Source organism: Mustela erminea, chromosome 18, assembly GCF_009829155.1.
Source record: "Mustela erminea isolate mMusErm1 chromosome 18, mMusErm1.Pri, whole genome shotgun sequence".
In the NCBI taxonomy this organism is placed as follows: Eukaryota; Metazoa; Chordata; class Mammalia; order Carnivora; family Mustelidae; genus Mustela; species Mustela erminea.
The window spans coordinates 60,934,198-60,953,869 of NC_045631.1; the positions used below are offsets into that span (position 1 = coordinate 60,934,198).

Consider the following 19,672-nt stretch of genomic DNA (forward strand, 5'->3'; position numbering starts at 1 on the left):
GCTGCCTGTTGTCTGACTTGGGCGGAATTCCTGTTGGCTGGGCGAGGCTGGGCTTCTGGTCCCCTTACTTTCAGAAGAGGATGGGTCGTCCGGGGGAGGAGGTGCTGGTCAGAACTCGGCTCTGGGGCCACGGGTACCTGCCCTCAGTGGCTGTGTCTGTCTGTCCCTCTTTCGTCAGGACCACTCAGCACAGGTGGGGCTGCCTCACCGAGCTCACCGAGATGGGCTCCAGAGCGGATAGGCAGGTGCACAGAGCCACCCGAAGATGTCACAGAGAAGGGAGGGCGCCCTGGGAGGCGACAGGGCAGCGTTTCCTGGGTGGTTGGGCGGGGAGGGTTCGGGAGCAGCAGCACCAGGATCTGCGAAGGAGCTTTCTGGGCCAAGGGGACGGCAGGCGTAAGGGCCCCGCGGCCAAAACGAAGAAGAGTTTGTGGAACGGAGTGCGTCCATCCTCCGCCTAAAAGGCGACTAGACCGACACTGAAGGACTTCACGAAGCTACGACTCAGAGCCCAGGCAGTGGCCGTGCCACATCGAGGGTGTGGTGGGCGATGGCTAGGCAAGGAGGCAGGAGGCGAAGGTGGGTGGCCGAGGAGGCAGAGCGGGCAGGGGCCTTAGCTGCCCTCCTGCGTTGTGCTGCTGGTCCTGGAGGCAGTGCTCAGGGCCCTCTGCACGGAAGGTGCTGTTTCAAGAACGGGCGATGACGTGAGCGTGTCCCCTCCCCCAGCGGCTCCCACAGGCAAGCGAGCAGGACAGCGGGCACTCAGACCCGTGAGCTTCGGCACACACTCCCGGGCCTGTGGCTGCTCGACCCTCTGCTGTGCCTGTCCGCCCCCCGCCCCCCCCCACTGTGGAGCTGCGGGAGCTGAGGCAGAAGGGCCCGTTCTCCATGCTCAGACACGGGGCAGGCCTGCAGGAGGGCCGCGGCGCCGAGAAGCTGATCAGTGCCTTCCAGGCCTGTAGGAAAGCGTGTGTTCTAGAACTAGCTATCCGTCGAGGTGCTGTGAGCGTGAGCATGGACAAAGCCGTTTCCGGGCCTGAAAGGTCACCCGTTCGCCCCTTGTGCATGGTTTGAGGACGCCGCTGAGACCGCACCACTGAACGGCAGGCGGGGTCCACCAGGAGGAGAACAAAACGAGCCGTACTGGAAACTGAAATATTTCTGTTTAAGATTTTATTTATTTATGTGAGCGAGAGAGAGCGTGATGGGGAGGGTCAGAGGGAGAAGGAGCTTCCCCGCGGAGCAGGGAGCCTGGTGCGGGACTCGATCGCGGGACTCCAGGATCATGGCCTGAGCTGAAGGCAGACGCTCAACCAACTGAGCCCCCCAGGCGCCCCTGGAAACCGAAATCCTAAAGGAATCAGTGTCCCCTGTGGCAACACGCAGGACTTGGTGCCTGGCCAGCTGGGGACGGAAACAGAGGAGGAAACGGTAGACCGGTCTCGGGAGGGGGAGCTGCTGCTGGGGTTTAGGGAGCTGAGTGGGGTGGGGCCGGCTCTGGGAGGGTGGGGGCTCACCCCGGGAGGAGCTGGGCAGTTGGAGGTGGCAGCGGGGCATCCGCGAACACGCGCCGCGTGGCTGTCCTTCATGGCGTCCGGAGCAGGCTGTGTCCTCTGCATTGCGCTCCCAGCGCCTGTCCGCAGCTGCGATGTGCGCCCGCCGTGTGCCACCCGCCCCGCGGAGAGCAGGAGCAGACCGTCCAGCTGCCTGACCGGGCCCCCAGGTCCCCGCTGACCGGCTTCTAGGGGCAGAAGGGGAGGCCAGCAGAGGCCCCGCGCTGAGCCTGGTCTCTGAGGTTCTGTGCACCTCTCGGGAGCTGGCGTTCGCTAACCACAGAGTGGGGTTCACGTGAGGGGGACAGGTGGCAGCGTCATCCCCGCGTCCCGGCCCCGTGCCCAATTAGCTGGTGATGCATACTGGAGCCACGCGGGGGCGGCCCGCCAGGCAGGGACACTGGACGTGGACCCGTGTGTGGCCCCCCGACAGACCCTCGTAGGCGTCAACACACGTGGACTCTGGTGGAGGCTGGCGACTCTGGGAATTCCAGGTCTGCGAGAGGAGGAGGAGCAAGGGGGCTGGGTCCCCTCGCCGGGGCTCTCGGGCAGAGGTCCGTGTCCCAGGGCAGCCGTGTGCCCTGCCTGCCAGGACGCTGGCAGAGGGAGCACGGCTTCTGGGGGCCGCTGCTGGCCAGGGGGGCGGCTCTTCTGCACGGTGGCCCTGCCCTGCCCACCAGCATCTGGATCAGCTAACTGGCCACTGGACATGCCACCTGTGCCACACGTGTGGGCCACGGAGGTGATTCTGCGTTTTCGGGCAGCCACATCAAAAGAACAGTGAGAACAGGTGCAGTTAATCTTAGGACTTTGAAGGACTTGACCCTGTGTGTCCGGATCGGTGGGCTTTGAACATGTGATCCACAGGAGAATAAGGTATTTTTCATTCTCTGCCGGACGGAGGGCTTTGAAATCTGGCGTGTCTCACTCTCGGACTGGTCTCCCCGTGGGCTGTAGCCGCAGACGTGCTCCGCGCCCACACGGGACTGGGGGCCGCCGCACACGGTACCGGCCTCTGAGCGGACTGGCCGGTCCTCCTGACTTCTAAGCTCTCTGAGGAGGGGAGAGCCCCAGGGAGAGGGGCTCAGGCCTGCGACTCCCGGGCTGCTGCCCGGTGCCCGGGGTCCCTCTGCTCCCCGCCGGGCTTTGTGGCTGAGCCTGTGCTCTCAGCGCCGGCTGTCGCACTGGTAGCAAACGGCTTTGAATGTCCCTGGGAAGGGCAGGCTGTGTGCGTGGTTCCCTCAGTGTTGTGTGACCCCGGGGCACAGTGGACTGCAGGGGGGCTGCTGTGAGCTTGGGGACCAGCCCGGGGTCACACTGAGGAGGGGTCAGAGTTCTTGGCCACCGCCCCCATCCCTCTTTGGGAAGGAAAGGAAATTTCCCTCTTGAAACCACCCCTGCCCCATCCACCCTGGAGGAGGGACCCCGTGGCTCCTTCCGGCCCTGACCTCATCTTTGTGTTGGGGTACGCATTGCCTGGCCCCTTGGGATGTGGCCTGAGTTGGGCCTTCTAGTGGCCGCTGTGCCTGAAACCCAGCCCTGTTGTTTGGGTTGGGTTTTGTCCCTTTTGTGCTGACGTGGGGAACGCGGTGGCACTGGGTTTGCGTTGGCAACACCCATGTTTGTACCTGCCTGGCTTGGGCAGGCCCAAGGAGGTGAGGGAAATAGCGTCTCCGGAGACCTGGCTTGCGCCCCAGCACAGTGCCCTGCTGGGAGCCGGCCCTGGGTGGACGGGCGTCTCCTGCCCGTGGTGCCAGCCCCTTCGTGGTGAGCGGAGAACGTCCGTGAAGCCAACGGCAACAGCGTGTCTGCCCTGCCCGGCCGTGCCCGCTGGGCTCTGGCCCAACCAGAGGAGCGGGTGTGCTGGCCTTGGACGGAGCTGGCGCCATCCTGCGGGTCTGGGGCAGCATCTGACGAGGGGCGGCAGGCGCCCACGGAGGTCCCCCGCACCAGGCCTGGCCTCGGGTTGCCTGCGGCTCTGCCTGGGCCTGGGGCACGGGAGCAAGTTGGGCACCGGGTTCACCTTCAGGAGGCCCCTGGCCCAGCCCCCTCCGAGAGTCTCGGGGCTTTGCTGGGGTCTCTGTTGCAGGGAGCGCTGGGCCAAAGCTCTGGACCATCCCTGTCTGCTGTATTGGAGGGTGAGCTCTGCTCATTGGCCGGGAAGGTCTGGAAGCCATTGCGGCTGCCCCTCCCCTGGCTTGTTTACAGGCCTGCCCTCAGATCCCCACGCAAGGAACCCGATCCCTCTGGGGGAGCCGCACATCAAAGACGGGCTGGCTTTGATGTCCAGGGGCCTCGAGGGCACAGAGGCAGGCAGGCCTTCCCTGGGCTCCACACACACACCCCCCCCCCCCCCCCCCCCCCCCCCGTCCCGTATGTGATTTGTGGGGACATCAGGTGCCCGGAGCTGGACTTGGAGAAAGTGTGCCCGGCCAGAGGTTCTGTGAGTGCAGAGAGGGCTCCCTCGGGTGGGCCGGGTGTTGGCATGGCCGGCGTGTGGCCGCCCAGCTCCCTGAGCCCAGCTCCCCGCGTCCAGCTCCCTGCGTCCAGCTCCCTGCGTCCAGCTCCCCACGTCCAGCTCCCCGCGTCCAGATGGCTCCAGAACCCCCTTCCTTCCTGTCTGCCCAGGACCTTGCTGGCTGGGCATATCTCCGTCGGCTGAGGTCCCTTCACTTTTCCTCTGTCCCCTTTTGGGGTCCTCTGTTTTCCTGAGGCCTGGGGTCTTGGTGGGCACCCCTGGCCGCGTTGTGCCTGCAAGGTCGCCCTTCCCGTGGCCAGGCCCCCTGCTTTGCTCTGGTACCTGCCGGCAGCCTTGTCTGGGGGCAGCTGCATTGTAGGCAGGGGTGTGAGCAGAGCATGGGGTGAGCTCCATGGGGGGCTGTTAGCCGAGGGGCCCCCACCTTCCCTGGGGGGTTGGTGGGAGGCAGCAGGGCTGGCTGGGCGGGGGTGGGAGCAGGGCCGCCCCTCCCTCGCGGGTCCCAGTAGCTGGCTCTGGGCAGCCCTCAAACGCCCTGGAAGCAAACAGGAGAAAGAGAAGAAACACCACGTAGAGTCGGGCCAGGGATTGGATTCCAGGTCTCGGGGCCAGGGTACGTGCAGAGTGTCTGTGGGCAGCTGGGGGCCCTGTTGCTTCTGGTCTATAGCTCAGCTGCTGGTCTTCTGGTCCAGGCATGTCTGCGTGTTGAGCTCCGGGCCCTGCTGGGGCCTCGCTGCGTGGCCTGCTGTCACTCCCCGGCCTCCCACTCCGGTGGGCCCTGCTTGGAGGAGGGGGACCAGATGGGGCACCCCACGTGTGGTCTTGAACTGGCGTTTACGGGGCCCGAGTTGGAGCAACATGATAGGAAGCCCAGACGGGAACGTCCTCTTGCTCTGGCACCAGCAGTTGAAGGGCCAAAGCCAGGCCTCGGGCGGCCCGCACCCGGGAACCTCACGGTCAGCGTGGGGCCACACCGCAGGAGTCGGGGACCAGTGTTGCACAGGCATGTCTGGGAGCAGGTGTGTGCGTGTGTGTGCGTGCACACGTGTGTACACCTGCACGCCTGTCTGTCCAGCTGCCCCTCTGGGGGGCTCTTCCCTTTTGTCTGGGGGTCCCGCTTACGAGGGGAGGACGCCCGCCACCGTCTGGGTGGAGCGCGTGGAGCGCTCGTGGCATTTCTGGTCCATCTGCCCCCGTGTTGCCCTGGTGCCCAGCCTGTGCGTGATGGCGGCTGCGGCGTGTGCACGGCCACACTGACACCCATGCCCGCCCCAGTCTCTGCTTTGACGGCTTCTCGGTGACACGGGTTTTGGCAGCTGTGGGGAGCCCTCTGCCTTATGCTGCTCGGACCCCTGGGCGTGAGGGTCTGACGCTGGGGGGCATCACTGCCCTCCTGCATCACGGCTCCTCCTGCCCTGGGTACAGGCTGCGGGCCGACATGCCCACATGCGGCTCGAAGACCAGTGCTCTCTGCCCCTGGCCGGGACCTGGGGTCACGTGCTTGTGGCCTCGGGGACCTGGACACTCTCCCTGGAGTCCACTTGATGGGTGCCTGCCCCGAGCTGCTCCCGGCCCTTCAGGGGTCAGCAGCGCTCTTGGGGCATGGCTTCCGATAGAAGCCCGAGCTCCAGGCTTCTTTCTCATAGTTGACCCCCCGCGGTGGACCATGAGCCCCACCCCCACTTCCACACGGTGGACCCGTGAGCCCAGATGTGTCTGGCAGGTGGCTGGTCTCTTCTGAGCCGGGAGCTGGGAAACACCCCCAGGGCCTTCGGGCAGGAGGCTCCCCACCAGCGGCTAGCTGTCTCCTCCTGGTGGCCTTGAGGGGGCCAGAGTGGACCTAGCCGCAGTGTCCTGCCGGGCTGCCGGGGGTGCTCCGGGGTGGGGGGCTCCCACGGCTGGCCTGTGAGCTTTCCTCTGCTCCCCCCGCAGGGAGTGCCTGGAGCCGCCGAGCGAGGCCAGCCCGGTCTGTGTGTACATGAGGGATGAGGTAGGTGTGCAGCCCAGCCTGCCTGCCCAGCCCGGCCCCAGCGCCCGCCCCCAAGTCACCACACAGCCCGGCCCTGCTTTCCAATCTGGAAAATTCACTCTCTCAGACCCGCCTTCAAAGCAGCGGCCGGGGAGACAGGCTCTGAAAGCGTGATGTGTTTCATGGAAAAAAGCAGAGTGCCGGCTCCGTTGGCGCTGACCGCGGGCCGCCCGGGCCGCTCCCCAAACCTCCCCGACGCCCTGTTTGTTTTCCCAGCGTCTCTCAGAGCCTGAGAGTCACAAAAGTGGTTTCATTTTAATAAATATTTGCTCTGCTCCTTGTTTTGATCTTTTTCAAAACTGAGTGCAGCACGGTGCGGGTGTAGCCTGTCCCCGCCCGCCTGTGACGGGGGACCCTCCTGGCTCTGGGTCCCCTGGCTCACAGGGGCTTTTTGTTTTGACCCTGGCAAACACCCTTCCCTGGCCCTGGGTGGCCGCTGTCCCCGAGGGGCCCTGGTGTGGATGGGACCTGCTCCCCTGCCCATCCCCACTCAAGGTTCCCCAGCACGGGCTACGAGGGGCAGGGGTCCCAGGGCTGTCTGGGGGGGTCCAAGGGGGACACATCTTCCCCCAGAGGAGACAGGCGCTGGACCTCGGGCACCTCGGCCTGGATGGAGGCCCTCATGGTTGGGTCAGCCCGCAGAGGTGGCCAGCAGTCCACATGTGGCTGACTCGGGCCTGAGCCGTGCCTGCCCGGGCCACGGCTGGGGTGAGGTGGGGGAGGCGGCTGCTGACCGGCCAGCAAACGCTCAGGGGCTGGTCAGGCTGCAGGAAGCAGGACCCAAGCCTGCTGGGAGCTGGTGTCCCCCAGGGGCTGGCTGGGGGCCCCTGTGGGGCCAGTGGCCACCGAGTAGGCGGAGGGAGCCAGCGGGAGGTGCCTTTGGCCTGGGCGGCCAGGTGGGGGAATGCTGTCCGTGAGGCTCAGCCGTGTGTCCTGTTCCCCCCTCACAGGTGGCCGGCAGCGCCTCCTTGCAGGCCACGACGCTCAAGTCCCTTGGCCTCACAGGGGGCAGCGCCATCATCAGGTGGGGGCCTCAGAGTCCGTCGAGTGGCAAACAGGGAAGAGGGGCAGAGAAAATGGGCACCTCCCCGCCAACTGTGGCCCTGTCCCCTCGATCTGGGACCCTGGCCCGATGGCTGCCCATTCCCCGGGGGCCTGTGCGGCAGCGGCTGGCTTGGGGGACGGGGGCTGGCAGCACCTTCGGGGGGCCAGAGGATCACGTGCGGGGCCAGGAGACCCAGGCAGGGGGGCGCTCCGTGTGGCGGTTCACTCGCTCTCTGGGTCTGCACCCTCAGGTTTGCCATGAGGCGATGCAGCTCTGCTGGCGTTTCACGGAGCAAAGCCCCAGGAAGCCCTACCGCCTCGCTGTCGGCTGACCAGGCTGCCGGCAGCCCTCTGCCCCCGCTGGATTCAGCGGGGCTCAGCCGGGGGGACGTGAGCCATCAGGACGAAGCCGACATCCCAGGGGCCGGCCGTGTGGACGCTCCAGCCAAGCAGATCTCCAAGGAACCCGCTCCCGCCCCCTTTGTTCCTTTCTCAGGCGGGGGGCAGCGACTGGGGGGCCCCTCCGGCTCGGCCCGCTCTCTGATGTCGCCTTCAGCCAAACTGCCCAAGTCCTTCTCCAGCCCCGGAGGCCCCTCCAAGCCGAAGAAGTCGAGGCCTGGCCAGGAGCCCCGGCCAGAGGCAGAGCCGGTAAGAAGGAGGCTGGGTGCTGGGCTCCTTCCTCCCGACCTCGTTAGCCTGGGGGGGGGGCAGGGCGATGGGCACGTGTCTTCTCTGGGAACTGATTGTTCAGCCCGGATCTTGTAGAGGCCGCATTGTAGGTGGGCCTGTGATGGGGGTGTCCCCGCAAGCGTGGTCACGCCGGGAGGGGGCAGCCTCGGGCATCAGCGCGGGCTCTGAACACTCCTGTCCCAGGCGGTGTCCCGGAGCCGCCGTGGGCCCCCCATGTGCCTGGGCCGGCCTGTTGATGGCTTCGGACTTGCAGGCGGTGCCGGCATCGCTTGTCGCATGCTGTCTGTGTTCGTGAGCCCGCGTCCCTGCGTCCGGTCCTGCTGGGAGCCAGTGGGCGTGCCGGGCAGGCCTCCTGGCCTGCAGTTCACGCGGCTGCTGAGGGTTTGGGTGGACTGCCCCCTGTGCACCGTTCCCGCCTCCCAAGGAGCCATCCCGTTTGGGTGCCGTCTCTCCGGGAGTAGCTTCTCTGGGGGCCAGAGCTGACGTTTCAGCTGAGCTCCGTTCATGAGTGCAGCAGCCTGTTCTCAGTGCGGAGACACACCCGCTGGCGTCCTGTCTCTCCTGGGGTCCTTCTGGCTTCCAGGTTGCACATCTGGGGAGGCTGGAGGGTCTGGGGCCCAGGGACCTTAGGGGGTGCTGGGTAGGGAAGGCCTGGCCGTGGGACAGAGCCCACGTCCTTTCAGAGGGCCTTTTCCTGCTCCCTTGCCAGACCCCCTTGGTGGGCTGAGTGGATGGGCTGGGGGAGCGAGCCAGTCCCGAGTGTCGTGATGGTCCGTCCTGGGGAGGCAGTGGTGGGGCTGTGCGAGGGACTCATCCACAGTCCCTGCTCTCATGCCCTTTGTGACCTGGCCCGGAATCAGTGGCTGAAAGACCTGTGTGGTTGGGGTCTGACTCCGCCCGGGCTAGCTCTTCCTGGGGACCCCTTTGTTTGGGGGCTGGACCTTGGGGTCAGGGCTGGCCGGCCCTTCTTCCACCCTGAAGACACAGGGCATGTGGCTGGTGGTCGCTGGCCCTGCCGGGCCACGGCTCTGCGGATCCCTTGGGAAGCTGCAGAGGGCCCTGTGGACATCCGGGGGGCTCTGGGCTGCGCTCTCCCGTAGGTGGTTGCTGTCTGGGCCTGGGATCCCTGGGCGTCCCTGGGCTCTGAACCCGCGGCCCCCGGTGGGAGAGGTCCCAGGGAGGGGCTGCCTGGCCGCCAGCAGCATGTGCCTTTGATCTGGACGTCCCAGCAGCTGGTGGGTTGTGGAGCGCCCCCCGCCCGCCTGCCTCGTGCCTCCTGTCACTAACAGCCCCACACCCGGAGGGCTGGCTAGCCACATGGTGTCTGCTTTGTGTCCCTTTTCAGCCCCCCCCCCCCCGGGGGAGAAGAAGGGAACAAAACGGAACTTTTGGGGGAACTTCAAAGGTACACTTTGGTAATCAAAAGGAGTTTCCGAGTTTCCCATTAATGTTTTGCCTGTGTGTGGTTTTGGATTTAAATAAAGAGTCAGAAGAGACAGGATAAAATATAGGCAGGTCCTCGGCTGAGAACTGGGATGGTTTACAGACCCAGGCGGCTCTTGCCTTTGATGTCAAAGCGTTAATTATTAGAAGGTAGTTTTACTGGCCGTCAGGGGTGCGGGGAGAGGCGGGGGCTGCCCGGCGGCCCCTGGCCTGTCCTTTGAAGTCCTTCTGCCGGCCCGGGAGGCCGCCCCGCAGCCCTGTGCGCGGCTGGGCCCTCCCCAGCCCCCCAGCCGGTATGGGGGTCTCTGATCAAAGGCCCTGATGCCCCGGGCAGGGCAGGCGTCTGACGGCAGTCTCCGCAGCCTGCCCCTCACCCTGCCGGGCTTGGTCTGCCCCTCAGAGATGGGCCTGGGACTTTCTCGGAGCCCTGCCTGCAGGCAGGTGTCAGCCTGGTCTCTGGCCACTCCTGCGCCCCGGCTTGTGGGCAGGTTTAGAGCACGTGAGGGAGGGAGGAGCCCGGCCGGGCCCCGGGGGGCCAGTGACCGTGATCGGTGCCCTGCTGCCTGCTTCCTCTCGCCCCGAGGCCCCTCTGGCGCCCTCCTGTGAGCACACCCTGTCGTCCCCTGTGTGTGGGTCTGGGGCAGGGTTTAGCGTGTCCTTGTCCTATGCGCGGTTGCTAGCCATCCCCAGGGACCCAGGTAGTCTGGACGCTGCGGAGGCCGAGGGCAGATAGGTCATGGCCCGAAAGGTGCCCTCCGGCCGTCTCTGCCACGGCCGGCTTTCGGGGAGAGGTGCCCTGGACGCCCGGGCAGGGCTGGGCGGGGCCCGAGGGCTCGGTCTTCGGGCCCCCACCCTGATGGGACCTGTGGGCCGCCCAGCCCTGCTCCGCCACGTGGGTGTTCTCCGTCTGTGGCTGGCTGACGTCGAGCCCCGTGTCTTCACCCGGAGACCCACGCCACAGCTGCGTTCACTCGTGTCAGTCCTTTGGGGACTCCCATGGCTCCCCCGCAGGGGCGGTGGTCTGGTCGCGCGCGGGCGTGTGGGGGCCTCGGCGGGTGCGCGGCTGCCCCGTCCTCCTGTTTGCTCTGCCCGGCGTCCCCGGTAGTCGCCGGAGCGGCCTGGCCTCGCCCTCTGGCTCAGCCCCGCGGAGGACGCAGGGCGCCGGCTCGGTGAGTAACTCCGGAGGTTTGGCCTGCGGCCCTCGCGTCCGGATTCATTTAGGCTCCAAGCCTCAAGGGGAAACGCTTCACATTCCCTTTGACCAGAGACCATTGTCAGAGGACGGCCCGGGCTGGGCGGGGGGAGGCCAGCAGGAGCCCTCGCGGGAACGTCGGAAAGTCGGAGGTTGAGGTCACCCCCAAGTCCCTTTTACATTTTTTTCTCTGTGTGTCATCACGTCCCGGAAAATTACTGTCAAGAAAATAAGCCTCAGCAGCCGCCAGGCCGCTTCCGGCAGAAGGGGCCTGGGGTGCCCGGGGCCGCTCGGCGCTGCCGAGGGTGTCAGCCCGGCGCCCAGCCTGCCCGGCCCTGCCGGCTCTCCGCCCAGGGCCGGGCCTTACCTTTGCCCGCGCCGCGGGGCCAAGGGTAGGCAAAGCCCCACGGCCGCCCCCTGCGGTTTCCCTCCGGCGTCGCCTCCTGGCGAAGCAGGGCACATTCCGCAGGCCGGCGGAATGGGCTGTGTGTCTGTCCAGTGTCTGTCCAGCGTTGGGCCATTGTCCCCCGCAAAGCGTGCTCCTGCCCCTCTCATGTGCCTCCTGGGCTCTGGCCAGTGTCGCTCCCTTTGTAGGCAGCATTAAGGTCGTTGATGTCCTGCTCACCCTCTGTCCCTCCATCCTGCGTTCCACCATGACTTTCCCTCCCGGCGGCCACCACATGCGCTCTCTTTCCCCAAGGGTGTCTCCTAGAGCTTTGTTCTCCATACACACACCTCTCCCCGAACCTGCCCAAGACAGGGGCCTTGCGGAGTGACCGCTCGGACCGGGCATGGCGGGACCAGGAACCGTGGAGGAGGGTGGTTTTCTGGCAGAGCCTCGGGCGGGAGCAGGACCAGGGCTCAGCCTAGCTGCTGCCGGGCCCCAGCCTTCCTGGCCTCCTGCTGCCAGCCCAGCCCCTCTTCTCCACCGGGGAAATGCTCTCCAGGGGATGGCCAGGCAGAGGTGTCTGAAGCTGCCTGGCCTCTCTCTCCATCACTGAGCAGTTGGATGGTCCTTCCTAGCAGCCCAGCTGTGGGCTTCGGTCTGTTCCCCCCGTGGGACAGGGCCTGCCTGGGGCCAGGACGTCGGGAGGTCTGGCCCTGGGCTCTGCTGGTGGCTCTTTCCCAGCCCTCTGGTTCCTGCGTGGGGCCCGGCTCCCAGCTTCTGTGTGACAGACAGGTTTCTGGAGCAGAGTGAGCGGCAGGAGGGGAGAAGGAACCAAAAGTAGATCTAAAACCCAGAAGAATTTTGTCCATTTTGTTTTGTGACGAAGAGTCCATGGCTCCTGAGCAGCACGGAGCCAGTTGCTGGTGGCCCTTCCCCTTCTGGAAGTGGCCTGGGGAGCGGGCCATGGGCCTTGGGGTCACCAGCCCTGCTGGTAGCCCGCGGTCCTAGCCACCCGAGGTCAGGCCCTGGAGTGCCCAGGAGGACCACGAGAACCAGTGGGCCGGGCTCCCTGGGACTGGCTTCACCGGCCAGGTCCGAGCACACAGACTCCCTTCCGGGCCACGGACCGCACGCCACCAGACGGCTGGGTTCTCAGGGCGACTCGTGCGCCTGCGGTGGGTCCTCCCAGTGGGAGACTGTGACAGGGTGGCCCTCGAGCCGGGCGTTAGCCTGCAGGCTTCGTGCTTGAGTGAACGCGTGGCTCCGGCTCCCAGCCTGGGCGCATCCGCGTCCTGCCCTCGCTCCCCCCAGCAGCCCGCCCCAGGCGCCCAGGCCAGCTCTTGGCCCTTCTGGAATGCAGGCGCCGTGGCTGTGGGGGGCAGCCTGGCGCCTGGCATCTTGTTACAAAAGGCTCTGGTGTAGACTGCCCGCGGCAGCGCAGGATCCTTGTGGCTGCGCGCGGGCAGCCCCCGGGGGCCTCAGCCAGCCACCTACAGGCCCTGTGGCCGGAGCTGCGGCCAGCCCTTTGCAGCTGCTCTGCCCCATGCCTCCGGGTCAGAGGGCTTCCTGGTGAGAACCTACCTCCCTTCACAGGGGGAGGGCTGCCTCGTGAGGCCTGGGACTGCCGGGCACTGGCCGGACCGCAGGGACCTCAGGCCTGCTGGGGTAGATGGTCAAGGCCTCGGGTGTGGCTGGGGGATAGCACTGGAGACCCCGGCAGGTGTGTCAGTCCCGAGGGTGGTGAGCCCGGGCTGCAGGGCAGGACGGGCTGCGGGGATGGTTAGAGGCTGGGGACGGGGGCTCCCAGAGCCTGCCATGCCCACAGCGGGGTACAGAGCAGAGGGCAGAAGGTGGCCTCCTGGGCTGGAACTTCACGCCCTGGTCAGGCCCGGCCCCGTGGCCTCTAGAGGTGTCCTGCCCTGTGGTCATGGGACTCATGGTGGCCATTACCCCCCCGGCGGCGCCTTGGGCCAAGTAAGTCCTGCCTCGCGATGTCTCTCATCCCTCATCGTTACTGCTAGTTAGGAGTGATGCGTCCCTTTCTGTGTCCTCAGGGTGGTCAGAGGGTGGGCTGGGGGCAGCTCAGCTGTGGGGCAGGTTTCTGCCAAAGCTCTAATCGGGACTATTGCTTCCCCTGCCCTCCTGGGGAGCCCAGTGTGGCCTCCAGCAGCGTGCTGCTCCCTGAGTTTGTCTCTATTTGGGGGACCCTGGTAACAGGCAGCTCCCTCGGCCTCTTAGTGGAGACAGGGAGTGAGCACAGGAGCTGCTGGGGGAGGCTGGCCCCTCAGTCCAGTCCCGGAGCCCCCTAGTAGCAGGGGGACCTGGCTGGCCGGGCCTGGCTGTGCCGAGTCCAGGGGCCCGCGCCCTGCCGGCAGGTGAGGGTCTCTGTGTCCGTGGGGCTGAGCAGGAGGCACGGAAGGAGGGTGCGCAGTCCTGGCTGCCTGGCCCTGGCCTCGGACTCACCGGGGTGGCCGGTGAGGTGCGGGCTTGGCTCAGGGGTCTGTGTGGCTGCTCCAGCCGTGAGGCCCAGGGGCCGTGTCAGCTGAGCCCTCTGTCCGCCAGCCCGTGGACCGGGACCCCGTGGTGTGCCACCCCGACCTGGAGGAGCTGCTGCAGACCTGGCCTGCAGAGCTGCCAGACGAGTTCTTCGAAGTGACTGTGGACGACGTGAGGAGACGCTTGGCCCAGCTCAGGAGCGAGCGGTGGGTGTGCCATCGGTATCTCTGTCGATGCCTTGCTCCCACGTCCTCAGTAGCACGTCTGAGGGTCAGGGGTTCCAGACAGGCCGCGTGTCCCCGTCTCATCCGTCCGTATGTGGCGGGGCGGCCCACGGAGCCCGGGTGGGTGCGTGGGGCCTCTGCTCGGGTTGGCCCTGGAGACCCCAGACCTTCACGCTCCCGCCCCCTCCCCCTGCAGGAAGCGTCTGGAAGAAGCACCCTTGGTGACCAAGGCTTTCAGGGAGGCCCAGAGGAGGGAGAAGCTGGAGCGCTACCCTAAGGCATGGAGAGGGGGGAGCGTCTGGGCGTGTGTCCTGCGGGAAGGAGGGCCCCATCCCCGCACCCTCGGCTGGGGTCCCCCACACTTCCTCTGAGGCCTGCACGACCGTGCGTTACGACCACTGCCTCGTCGTACGACGGAAACAGGCGTTGATGTGTCTTTACAAACACGCACGGTGGTGCTCGACCAGCCCCTCCTGTCGGCAGGCAGGGGCGGCAGGCCGGGAGCAGGCCCGCGGTGGCTGGGGCCGGGTGGCTGGCCCTCCTGCCTGCCCCAGCCCAGGCGTCTTCTGGCTGGGTTCGGGGGACCTGGCCGTCGTGGGCCTGAGGGGGCCACGGACTGGGCTTCGGCTGTTCCTGCTGACGTGTGGCATCCTTGCGGCCCAGGTGGTCCTGAGGGTCCTGTTTCCTGACCGCTACATCCTGCAAGGCTTCTTCCGCCCCAGCGAGACAGGTGAGCGGCTCCTGCGGCCTTCTCTTCCCGACCACGGGGCTGCGGGTGCTGGGCCGTCGGGGGTCATGGGTGTTTCTGGCTTCGCTGCCGTCTGTGGGACGGGCCGTGAGCTTGCAGAGCGTGTCGGGGGGTGGGCACGGCTGGGGTTTCCCCTGCGTCAGCCTGTTTAGGGTGCGGGTGAGACGTGAGTACCCAGAGGACGGGTGGGTCCGGCACCCCCGGAGCTTGGGGCTGCTGCCCAGAGGGCACACAGCAAGGCCTGAGTGAGGGGTTCGGTGAAGTCTGCCCCAGACTGCAAGGGCCCCCCCAGGGCGGAGTTCAGGATTGGATCGTGGGCAGGGGAGGAGACCCCAGTGGGGCTGGGGCCTGGCCAGGCCGGGCGTCTCGGAGGACTATGGAAGGGGTGAGCTTGGGGTTCCAGCCCCGGAGCCTCGGTCTGGCTTGAGGGTGGGAGCGGGGTCGTGGCACACCTGAGGCGGAGACGGCGCGCTGCCAGGCCTCCCGCGCCCGTAGGGTCGTGGGGGTCTGTGTGGCGTGGGGCCCGGCTGGTCCCGTCCTGGGAGGGGCCGGCCCTGGGGCGGGCTTGAGGCGGCCCGTGTCTTCCTGTGGAGCGGTCCGCGTACCCTGCGCTCTCTCCTCCAGTGGGGGATCTACGGGCCTTTGTGAGGAGCCACCTGGGGGACCCCGAGCTGCCCTTCTACCTGTGTGAGTTCCCCAGTCCTCCTGCATGCGGCCGGGAGGGTCTGGGTGCCAGTGACCCCTGGCCCCTCCCAGCTGGGGCTCAAAGCAGCTCGGTCCCTAGAAGCAACACGGCGGGGGTGGGCTGGTCCCAACCCTGGGAGCCCCACTGGCATCTGAGGACAGGTCCAAGGGAGCTTGGCCTTTGCCCCACCTCCGAATCCTTGCACCCTTTGCCTCCAACCTCGCCCCCTTCTCCTGGGCTTCTGGAAGCTTCTCCCTCCAAGGGCATCCGGGGAGGGAGGAGTCAGGCCGCCCGTCTGTGCGGGGAACTGTGTGGGGCCGGGGTTCCTTGGTCCCAGACCACCGAGCCCCCTGCCAGGGTTTTTGCTGCAGCGGAGAGGTGGGCCGTGGGCTCCCTCTCCCCCTCAGCCCTGTGTCCCTGGGGAGTGTGGGCAGGGGGCGGGGGGGCAGGGCTTCGTGGCCCAGACAGCTCTCTCTCTGCAGTCATCACTCCTCCAAAAACCGTCCTGGATGACCCCACGCTGACCCTCTTCCAGGTACCGGCCCTGGGTGGGCTGCGGGGGCTGGGGGTGCAGGTGCCGCTGGCCTGGCTCTGGAGGGCGAGCCTCGGCCGGCCGGGAGGATAATCACGCCTCGTAGGGTGATGGGGCAGGGGGGTGGGGTGGGGTGTGCGGGGGCACAGAGCACCTCTGACGCCGGGGCGGGCGCTTTCCAGCCTCCTTGCTTCCTGCCCCGGCGGGGAGGGGCCTGCCCAGCCGGCTGCCAGCCTTCCTGAGCTCAGGTCTCCCTGGCCTGGAGTCTGGGCGACGGGGCCCCCCCAAGGGCTGGGTCGGACGCCTCCCCTGCAGGTGGCTGGCGGCCTGCAGGACCTTGGGGTGGCGGTTGTCAGGCCGGTTTGGCCCCAGGCTGCAGGGACTGCTGCCCCGCCTGCTTCCCTGCCTCACCTCTCCCCTGCGCCCCGAGGCCTCTGCGGGGAATACGCGCTGCGCCCTCCCCGCTAAAGTCTGCTTCTGTCCAACCCTCCCTGTGGCCCCCAGAGCCCCTGAAGGTGAGATGAGGTGCTTCTGTGTGCTCCCCTGGGGGCTGCCTTCCAGAATCAGGCAGAATGTCCTGTCCCTTTGCTCCTGGGAGGGTCGCCTGGGGCCTCCCCAGCCCTCCGGCCTAATGGTTTCCCTTCAAAGTCTTCTCAGATATTTTAATTAGTACCAGAGGCCGGGCCTTGTTAAGTGGCTGGCAGGCCCTGCCGAGGTCTGAGCTGGGGCAGGGGGGTCTGCCTCTTGCCTGGGGCTGCCACCTTTGTGGGGGACTTGGGGCAAGACCCGGCAGAGGCTGGAAGCTCACCAAGGGAGGGCGTCCAGGGGGCGGGAGCAGGGCCTGCCCCCCACTCCCCCAGTTCCCCTTTCTCAGCCCCCAGGAGCCCCCGAGGCGCCTCTTCCTCCCTCCCTTGCTGGCCGGCCTGTTGATAAACATTGCACTGAGGAGATGCTGTGGGACAGAGGGGACTGGCGCCCAGTCCCGCCCCGACGAGGAGCCCTGGGGTGCTGCCTGTCCTCCTGCCCCGGCAGCCTGATCCTGGTGACACTCCGCCCCCAGCGGCCTGCAGCTGTCTCCTTTCATCTGTCAGCTCCGCCTGGAGCGGCGGGGGCCTCCGCGCGGGGTGGCGTCCCGCCTGCCTGCCATCAGAGAGCTGGCAGGGCTCGGGGAAGGAAGCCTTCCTCCCTTGTGTGGCTGAGCGGGTGTGGGCGCGGAAGCCGCCGCTTTCATGTCGCTGGCAGGGCTGTGCTCTGGCTGCTGGCTGCCCGGGAGGGAGGCTGCCGGGGGGCCGGTCCTGAGCTCGGGAGAGTGACAGCCTGGGGTAGGTGTGAGGCACGGGGGCCCAGCTGCCCCTTTTGGCCACTGGGCCGGGAGAGGGAGTTCTGGGGAAGGTGGGGCTGCAGACAGGGGTGTGGGAGGAGGTGGGGGTGCCGCTGGCAGGCACGGGAGCCCCCGGGACCCGTCCGGTCTGCCTCCAGTGCTGGTGTTGTCCTGAGCCCCTCAGACCCCGTGCCCTCACCTCGTGTGGGGTCCAGGGTCAGCCTTAGCAGGTCCTAAAGACGGCCGTGACCTGTGCAGACCACCTCGGCCTGAACGGGAGGGTAGGGCCTCCCTCCTGACGGTCATGGTGGTCTCCCATGCTGTGTGATCACCCCTCGTTGGGCGGGAATCCCAAAGGTGTCGGCGAGCGAGTGGGGTCGTTCTGGTGGGAGGCTGCGGTCAGGAGAAGGTACCCCAGGGGCCCTGGAGGACTCCTGGCTCGTGAGGGGGGTCCTTTGAGGCTTGAAGCCCTACAGCCGCAGGCTCCGCTGCCAGACGCAACGTTCTCGTACTCACTGAGAATGGCCGCGGTACCCGGAGGGTCAGCTGAGGGCTGGGCACTCGGTCCCCATGCCCCCCTCCTGCTCCCTGGTTTCTGGTGCCTCCAGGGCCCTGGTGGCAGCAGTGCCTCTGAACAAGGCTTTGATCCGGTGTCAGAACGGGCTGTGGGGTTTCCTGGCCCGGCCCACCCTCGGCTTCGGTCCCGTGTTCCTAGGCTTGGCCTTGAAGCTTCTCTAAGAGAGCAGAGGGGAAGGACTCACCCGGTGGCTGCCCCTTCCACTGAGGGGGAGGACAAGGGTCCTCTGGCCAGCATTAGGGTTTGCAGCCCCAGCCCCCTCAGGTACAGACACGAGTGGTGGCCTCTGGGGCCCCCTGCCTGCAGCCTTGAGTTTAGCCCCTGCTGGGTCCTAGGGGCACGTCATCCTTGACCCGCCCTGAGCAGGAACTGGGCACCACTACCTCCAGGGAAGGAGACTCAGGAGAGGCAGTGCCCAGGCCCCCGATGGCACGGGCTGCGGGCTCCCCCGCAGCAGCCACGCGTTCCCTGTGGACGGGGCTGCTCGCTGCCTGGCCCCAGCTCTTCCTACCGGGTCGCAGCCCGGAGTGCGGTCAGGGAACTCCTCTGTGGGCTTCTGGGGCCTTGGGTAGCGAACTCTGAGAGCTAGCTGACCAGGGCAGCACCTGCCTGCCCAGGACTCTAAAGCCCCTTGGCTCCAGGAGCACCCCTACTCCCCAGGCCTGGGCCAGCCAAGGGTCCCTGCCGTCTGCAGGTCTGGGCACTTGCCCTGAGCCTGAGGCAGCCCATCTGGCCGCAGCCGCAGCCCCCTGTGCTCTGTTCTTGGATCCACACCCCCACCCACATCGCTCTGCCCCCTCCGCAGTGTCTGGGTGGGGGCTTCCAGGCCCGGGTCCCCCAGGAACCAGGCGGGCAGGAGAGGAGCTCGTCGGAAGGCAGCACGCACCTGTTCCAAAAGCTTTCTGTTGGTGGTGCTCGGGGCTGGCCCCCGGAGGGACCCCTGTGGTCTCCCGGCTGGCCTGGCTGCCACAGGGGCAGGCAGTTCTAGCTGGGGGCACCTGGCTGGGGCCGTGACCCTCCGTGGAGTGCCGGGCCCGGTGAATGCCCCAAGCTTCACACATGGCCCTAGAGGCCACCACAAGAGTGGTGCAGCCCACCCTGTCCATCCCCTGTGGCCTTTCTGCTTCCCTGCGGCCCCACCGGTGCCCTGAGCTGCCTCCCGTTCTCCCCACAGGCAGATCTCTTCCCTGCGGCCCTCGTGCACTTCGGAGCGGAGGAACCAACCGGTGGGTGGGGGTCCTTCTCTTTGCCCACCGTGGCGGGCCAGCCCCGGGCCCAGTGTCTTGCTCATCGTATGCCCCAGAGTAGGGGATTTCCTTCCAGTCTGGGAGGGAGACCCGTGCCTGATCCCCTATTCCCAGGACAGACACCTGCCTGGGCCCCATCCCCTCCCGGAGCAGAGCAGCGGTGGGGAGGCCGTCTCTGTGACCGGAGGGTGGGCTCCGTGTCCTGCAGGCCTCTTCCTGGAGCCTCGGCTGTTGGAACACACAGTCTCCCCATCTGCAGCGGACATGCTGGTGGCCAGGTGAGCGCCCGCAGCGGGGAGCAGAGAGGCCCTGCCCTGGCACGCCAGCCATCCTGTACCCCGGCCTTTTGCCCGCAGGTGCATGTCCAGGGCTGCTGGGACGCCATCCCCTATGCCAGCCCCTGACCCTGCGCCCCTCGAGTCAGAGCCAGCGGCCGAGGCAGGGGCAGTGGGCCTCTCTGAACCCAGCCCCGGAGCAGCCCAGCCAGTCAGGAGGGATCTGGGGAAGGTCCCCAAGTGGCTGAAGCTGCCAGGTAGCGTAGCAGGGGCACTGCGGGGAGGGAGGGGCAATCTCCTGGGGACCCGCCGGTCATCCTGGTGCTCGAATTGCAGCCAGCAAGAGGTGAGCACCACCAGCCTGGACGTGCCCTGTGTGCCAGCCGCGGGACCCCTCCCCACCCTGAGCGGAAATAAAGGCGTGAGCTGCTCTCGAGACCCTCTTGTGGTCCTTTTTCCAGGAAAGGTCCCCACTGTCCCCTGGGCCCACTGGTCCTGCCTCTGGTCTGGGTGGTGCTGTGTGCTGAGTTCTCGTGCTTGGGAACGGAGGCACCGGCGTCCCCACTGAGCCACTAACTTTACCTAATTGACACCGGGAGTTACCGAGTGCCAGAAAGGCCCCAGGCCGGGAGAAAGGGCCCAGGCCGGGCTGCGTGCAGGCAGGGCCGCCCTAGCTCAGGGCACTGGGACCAGAGGGACTGGGGGCACTTGGGGAGGGCAGGCTGGTGACCCCTGCGCCCCCGATCCGAGGC

General features: G+C 67.1%; 1 protein-coding gene across 3 annotated transcripts in view; it reads left to right on the top strand.

The window, feature by feature from the left end:
• Nucleotides 1-19,358, top strand: part of ASPSCR1 (ASPSCR1 tether for SLC2A4, UBX domain containing) — a 23,780-nt gene extending 4,422 nt beyond the window's left edge. For 2 of the 3 annotated variants that reach the window (XM_032322145.1, XM_032322147.1), the window contains exons 5-16: nt 5,962-6,019; nt 7,009-7,082; nt 7,354-7,750; nt 13,378-13,517; nt 13,732-13,813; nt 14,199-14,265; nt 14,908-14,970; nt 15,451-15,503; nt 18,573-18,624; nt 18,854-18,923; nt 19,002-19,177; nt 19,257-19,358. In XM_032322145.1, the coding sequence (XP_032178036.1) occupies nt 5,962-6,019; nt 7,009-7,082; nt 7,354-7,750; nt 13,378-13,517; nt 13,732-13,813; nt 14,199-14,265; nt 14,908-14,970; nt 15,451-15,503; nt 18,573-18,624; nt 18,854-18,923; nt 19,002-19,177; nt 19,257-19,270 (1,246 nt within the window). In that variant the 3' untranslated portion in view covers nt 19,271-19,358. The remainder of the gene's footprint in view (nt 1-5,961; nt 6,020-7,008; nt 7,083-7,353; nt 7,751-13,377; nt 13,518-13,731; nt 13,814-14,198; nt 14,266-14,907; nt 14,971-15,450; nt 15,504-18,572; nt 18,625-18,853; nt 18,924-19,001; nt 19,178-19,256) is intronic. The other variant, XM_032322146.1, reaches the window with a different exon arrangement.
• The last annotated feature ends 314 nt before the right edge of the window (nt 19,359-19,672 follow it).